Genomic DNA, 6,751 nt, shown 5'->3' on the forward strand with positions numbered 1-6,751 from the left:
GGAAAGTAGTTTTAAGCTGCAGCAGCAGAGGATATGTCCAAGTGCTCCCAACAGATCTAGGAAAGCATATCTCTGTTTAAGTGGCATGTATGTCCCTGCGCATCTTTCCCGGAGTGAAGAGCCAGTAACATTACATTGGCCTCTAATAAGATTCCCTGGAGGCCACCTTAAACCAATTTCCTATGTATCATTCCTGATGCTTGCCTATCTGAAGGATGGTAACCACGCTTTCTGCCCCTGCACTAGGACTGCAGCTGCTGATTTTGCCCTTTCACATCTTAAATCAGCAACAAAAAAATTGAGAAGGCACAAGCCTAATGCAAATAGCACAGAGACAGCACCTTAACCAGCTTGGCTGGAGTCTCCTATCCAAGTAGAAACAGTGCCTGGTACATACAACCCATCACTTTATGTCTTGGTCTTACCTGTACCAGTTCGTAAGTGTCATCATGATGTAAAGAGAGGCAAGAAAGAGCATCAAGTGGAAGAAGCTGTAGCTGTACTGAACACCATCCTTCTCGTTATCTATGACACGGCGCACTTCTCCTTCCTCTGCAGCCCCGCTGCCTGTTCCCACAGTCTCCTCCAGAATGGCACTGTCACTCCCAGACAGTGTCAGCTTGTTCACCTGGCTGTTACTTGAGGTCCGAATGCTGCAAGGTAACCCAAAGACAAAAATGGCTAAAAACTCCTTTTCCAGTTGGCGTGTTTGCTAATGAAACAAGCAACAGGCCACAGTGAACGTGTGGGACAAGCAAATAACATTTTTTAAATCCATCTGAAAACATGGGAAGGTCCTCCAAAGAGATCTGTTTTCATCCAATCTTTTGTTAATCTAATAACACAGTATTTTATTACAAAAAAGTACATAGCTTTATCAGCCATATTTGGGCACAGGCCTGAGACAGCAGCTGGATATGAATACATAAAGGTACATTTTTCACTAGACCCAGGCTCAAACATAAAAAGCCACACAAATCCCAATTGTTTATCATTTGATAGCAGTGCAGAACCCACCTGGAATACAAGAGGCAAAGGACAAAGATAATCAATCCAACAATGCTCTGGGCATCCCACCACTGCAGGGACTTGGGTGGAGCTGGAGTAGCAGGTACAGCAGTGGTATTTGCTGGACCGATGGTGGGTGTAGCTATCTGGGTAATGATGTTCAGCAAACTTGGGTTACAGCTTCGTTCTGAAAAGGTTTAAGGCAGATCAGAGAGAGATGAGCTCTGCCAGCATTTAGCTGAGAAAAGATGACAGGTAAGCTTGCAGTTTTTCATTCCCTTTAGCTGCTGATCTCTTTAATTCCCCAGGGGCAGCAATCGCATGGAATATTTTTCCATCCTGTGAGTTAGGCAAGGGTATAAGAAATAAAATGAGAATGCCTTGACGCTGGTTTTGTTACCCTCAAATGTTCTAGTTTAGTTCTAGAAAGAGGCAATTTGGTGCTTTACTTCCTCACTATATCCAGACAGATCAGCAATCCCCACACAGTGATCTGAAATAACTACAAGCCCCTTCAACAGTTTCTGCTGTCACACCAAAGCATGTTACTCAGCTCAGCCTGCAGCTTACCAGGCTCATTGGACATGGCTGACCAAGTGAGATACATGGTGTAGAGCGTGATAACAGAGGACTGGAGGAGGCCAGAGCGAGGCTGATGTTCCTGTTCAAAGACAGAAGAGCAAGCCAAGGTCAAAAGGGTAGTTTTGCCTACAGCTGGATAGTTTTACCCTACTGCCACAGTTATTAGCATGAAAAAATCTTTATTTTTTATAAATGCACTGGGCTTTGTTCTATGTTCAAAAGGGGGTGGTGGGGTGGGGGGGAAGAAAAACCCTTAAGAGTAACAGAGCAACCTGAACATGGAACGAATACCAAACCAAATCCACTTTTTCTGTCCCCAAGACTCAATTACAGTTTCTTCCTGACTTAATTCCAACTTGCCTCACAATTTTGTAGACAGGAATCTAGCATGTGTTTTATTTAAGCATTACCAGTTCAGAATCAAGTATCATGCAAACTTCCTCTCATTAAACACACTTATCTATCATTTCAAAGCCACAATATTAAGCCAATTAATTCCCACTTTGTTTTGCTTTTCCCTAACGTGTTTCTCTGTTCTGCCGGAACCTTCATCACCAAAACCACACTAGCAGTCCCCCACATGGAAACAAAGCCCAAAACAATGTTAGCCCAAAAAGCCTATCTTAGGAAAATATGTCACTTCATAGTGCCTTGGTCTTGGAGCAAGAATTTTTTCCCCACATGTTCCTAGCTAGCATAGGTACGATGATAACCAAATTTTAAAGTTCTTAAGTCTGACTGAATCAGTACTGCATCTTTTGTCCAAAAAAAAAAAAAACAGCAGAGAAAAATAATACCTGTACTTTTGGAAGGATAGAAACGATGGAGACAGCAATGCACAGGATCATATTAATGCTTATGAAGAACTTGTTCTCAGTACAGCCATCAGGCTTTGTGTAGAAAACATAGAAGAGAACGATAAAAACCAGAGACAAGGCGTAGAACAAGCTTGTACAGGACAGCAGAGCTGGAGGGAAAAAAAAACATCCCAACTGTTACAATGCCCATGTAATTTAACAGTACATCTAACATGATTTAATGACCAGCTACCAGCGTAATGAGACAGTCCCTACTTCTCATATGGAAGTCTGGTTCCGAAAACTAGACTAGCAGAATACATTTTTGTTGTGTACTGCTAGATTTCTGCTTTGGCTCACTAAGCAGTGCAGCTCAGAGGAAAGCCAACACTACCATCAGGGGAATAAGACCTGCTTTTCAGTGGCAGTTTAATTAGTTTAACTGATGTCAAGCCATGGTGCCAAAATGACAGTGCTTTTTACACGCTTCTCACGTGCCATTTAGAGGCCCTGAATTCCCCCCTTTATGCTAGAGGTTACCCATTTTCATCTCCATTCTTTACAAGAAGCTACAAAATGCTGTAGCTATGAGCAAAGAATGACAACAATTAGCACTTTGTCATTTAGCAGTCAGCTTGGGAGCATGCACTGAGGCACGCACTGTCTTGTACTGCAGCCAGTCATGGACATAACTGGCCTCCTGAGGACCTCAGGAGAAGAGGTAGCAAAGCAAAAGTAGAGCTGAAGAGATCCAGGCTACCAGCTCTGCACTCACACTGCAAACTGGGCAAGTGTTGTTTATTATGACTGTTGGATCTACTAATCACAAGCCTAAAATATTTTGCATTGTATTTAAGGAGAAAAAGGCAGTGCTGCAGCTATTAATTCCAAATGTTTACAGGAGTGATTCAAGCAGACTGCAGAGGGTAATTCTAGGTATGTTTGCAAACTAGTAAGCGATACTCCACAGAGTAGTGGCCAGCAAAAACAAATCCTTTACAGGTTAAGATTCCTACCTGCATACCAACATTTAGGATTTCCCTCGTCCATTTTCTCAACCCAGCTTTCATTCCAGGAGTGAGCAAAGTCCACAAGAAGCACCAACTGGATAAGAATGAAGGCAGCAGCTCCACAGATACCAATAGCAAACCAAGCTAGTAAAAGGAGCATGAAAAACAGGGTTAGCTTTCATCATCTGCAAGCTGCCCCGTTAAAAAAAATATAATAAAAAAAAGCTACTAATTATACTGCAGACAAATAATGAAGAAATCTGAAACTATGTTTAGAAATGCAGATGCTGTTACTCACTTTGGCCTCCATCCTGCAGAAGCACATTAGAAGTCCCAGCTATTCAAGAGTGCAGCCTGTGCTCATCAGGCTGAGCATGGGAATGTTTAGCCCAACATGTTTTCAGAATAAATGCAAGATCTACACAAGACATCCTTATGTACATAGTACCATCATGCTATATTGCTTTGAGGGTCAACAGCCCCTTCAAGTTTCTGTGATGTGGCCAGACAAAGTAAAGTAAAAGTTTCTTGCACAGATATTTCGAAAACTCAAGGGAAGTATTTAGCACTGCTCAGTGTTCTGAGCTGCCTTTAATCTAACTAGTGCCAGAAGGCTCAGCCCAGTAGTGATCGTGTCACGGAGTAAAACTGTCAATACCCAACACCTATGCAATTGAAAAGAGACTGCTTATTGCCATAACTTCAGTTGGTCACCAAAATACTGGATGAACCAAGAAGTAGGGCAGAATCTGCGTCTTCTCCAAGATAACTTTCATTATTGCAACTGTAAGTCTGTGAAACAGTTTGAGTTTATTAAACAGAGTTCTGTGATGATGTGTTAACTGTACCTCTTGTGAAAGGCCCTTCAGGAATGTAAAATGCTCCAACCATGATAGCCACGATGGCAGCTATTTTGAAGAACCAGAACCTTTAAAAGAAGATATAAGTTGAACATATTGGTCTTCCTCTGCATGCTATAGTCGTGTTTTGCATGATCTGCAAGCAGCTTGCTGTACAGAGATGGGTGTCTAACACAAATGTAGAGAAAAAACATTGTGTGCAGTGGGATTACAAAGTTGTTCACCAGACAGAGGGAGAGGGTGAAGCAACAGTCAATACATTGGAGACACGGACTGCCAGAAACCTCAAAGTTCAGCAAAGGCAAATACAAAGCACTGCACCTCTGTCAGGAAAATGCCATGCAACAGGACAGGGTGGGGGTGACTGGTTGGAAAGCTTTGCTGGGAGAGGATCTGCTGCTCCAGCAAACACTGAGTTACTAGCTCATCCCTGCAGGGAGGAAGGCTAACTCTGCACTGCTCTGCTTGGAGAGGGGAAAAGGGAGATCTAAGAGGGAAGATCCTGAGGGGAATGAAGGGGCGGCCATGAGGGGAGATCGTGAGGGGAAAGAAGAGGTGGCCGTGAGGGGAGATTGTGAGGGGACAGCAAGGGCAGCCATGGGATGCGAGGGGTCACCATGAGGGGCAAGGGGTAAGTCTTGAGGGGAGAGCAGGGGCAGCCACGGGGTGTAAGGGGTGGCCATGCGAGTTAGGGGCAGCACCTATACAGTGTGGGCCACTATGGGGGGCAGATGAGGGGCAGCCATAAAGAGAGATCTTGAGGGAAGATCATTTTGCCTTTAGTGACATGGGTTAGTAGTAGGCTTGGCAGCCCTGGGGTAACGCTTGGACTTGATTATCTTAAAAGTCTTTTTCAACCTAGCTGATTCTATAATTGCTGTTTTCAACTGCCTAAAAGAAAAGTGTAAAGAAGACAAAACCAAACTCTTCTTGTCTTGGAAGGACAAGAGGCAACATATGCAAGTTCCAAAAATAAGTTACAATTAGGTACTGAAAAAGACTCATAGGTTGCCCAGAGAGGTCAAAGCATCCCCATCCTTTGAGACATTCAAAACTTAACTGGAGAAGACCCCAAATAGCCTGCTCCCCATTAGTCCTACTCTAATCAGGGGGGTGACCCCCAAAGGACTTTTCAAACTAAATGACTGATAATCCAGTCATCTAGCTCAAAACTAACCCAGTTAACCCAGTGAATCAGAAATCAGAAACCAGTTTCTGCTGGCTTGCTGAGTCGGACTGACCCAATGAGCACTAGATTCAGCACAAAGATAGCAACAGAAACTAGCTGAAATCCAACATCTCTGTGTAAATACAGAGGGGTGCCAAAAGCACCTCCCTTTTAGTGACCCAACCTCAGAGCATTATCAGTACACTGAACACATTACATAAATGGGAAGCTTTCTAGGAGACTAAAGGGCTACTCTCTATTCAGCTCAAAAGAAACTCAAGGCTGTCAATGTACAAATAAACATTTGACACTGTGTCAGCAACAAAACTTGAGAGAGGAAACACGCCAGAAAACCAGGCAACTGGCTCACACACATACCCATTGTGTATCGAGGCTCTTGGATCATTACTTGTTTTCACTTCTATCATGAGCAGAGAGAGGAGAAAGAAGAACACTGCCATGGCAAAGCTGATTCGATAGACAGCTCTGTAGCCAACAAACACATCGCAGCTGACAAAGCCATCCATATGCGGTATGTGCGTGTGAAGCCCCTCATCACAAAATCCAGGTATCTGAGTAAAGACACATTCGGTTGTGAATTTACATCTGCATTTGCAATTACTTTTTTTAAGCACTCTAACAGCTAAGGCTTTCAGTCATCTGCCTTCTGGGAGATTTGACAGCAAGAGACCTTGGCTCAGCCAACCTGCACGGACCCTATTATCATGTTTCTTTCCCCTTATCATTGCTAAAAGCATCCAGGAAGATTAAGAAACCAAAGCAGCAGGTCTCTGATAAACGACTGTCAATCTCCAGGTCTGGTCAGGTTTCAGAGACCAGGCATGTACTAAAAATGTACATTCATTGCATTTGCTATTTCAGGCAGAAGCCGTTCATTACACACAGTCTCTTATCTCAGAGGACAAGGCACATTTGGGTGTTTTCCCCTTCATACCTTTTTCAGCTGCTCTTCCATCCCTGGTGCCAGCATAATGCAGGCAAGAGCAGTGCTGAGGAGCAGGAGGAAGGCATAGATAAGCCGCGTCACTGTTGAATTCTTGCTGTTGGGACAACATCGGCACAGCAAACACGAGGCACCGCTGCACAGGCAGGGAATCTGCAGGGCAGAGACAGGCACAGTGAGGGCGCTCCCGCCGCGGCGGACACGGGGCGTTCCACGACACCGAGGCAGGAGAACACCCCAACTCCGTTTAGAGACACCACTCCCTGCGCAGATAAACCGTTTCCTCGACGTTCCTGACAGACGTCCCGCCTGAGAACACCCGTGAATAACCAGCTGATCACCCGGGCTCGGTTCCCGCACCC

At 44.4% G+C, this 6,751-nt stretch overlaps 1 protein-coding gene across 1 annotated transcript in view; it reads right to left on the minus strand.

Annotated features, from left to right (window-relative positions):
* The window catches only part of SERINC3 (serine incorporator 3), an 8,044-nt gene extending 1,464 nt beyond the window's left edge, over positions 1-6,580 (minus strand). Inside the window, exons 1-8 of the mRNA XM_010023641.1 lie at positions 6,381-6,580; positions 5,804-5,997; positions 4,246-4,325; positions 3,404-3,541; positions 2,388-2,557; positions 1,579-1,669; positions 1,018-1,195; positions 426-653 (exon numbers count right to left, since the gene is read on the minus strand). Coding sequence (XP_010021943.1) covers positions 426-653; positions 1,018-1,195; positions 1,579-1,669; positions 2,388-2,557; positions 3,404-3,541; positions 4,246-4,325; positions 5,804-5,997; positions 6,381-6,416 — 1,115 coding nt within the window. The 5' untranslated portion in view covers positions 6,417-6,580. The remainder of the gene's footprint in view (positions 1-425; positions 654-1,017; positions 1,196-1,578; positions 1,670-2,387; positions 2,558-3,403; positions 3,542-4,245; positions 4,326-5,803; positions 5,998-6,380) is intronic.
* Positions 6,581-6,751: the final 171 nt, after the last annotated feature.

This window comes from Nestor notabilis, unplaced genomic scaffold (genome assembly GCF_000696875.1).
Source record: "Nestor notabilis isolate BGI_N333 unplaced genomic scaffold, ASM69687v1 scaffold16091, whole genome shotgun sequence".
NCBI lineage: Eukaryota > Metazoa > Chordata > Aves > Psittaciformes > Psittacidae > Nestor > Nestor notabilis.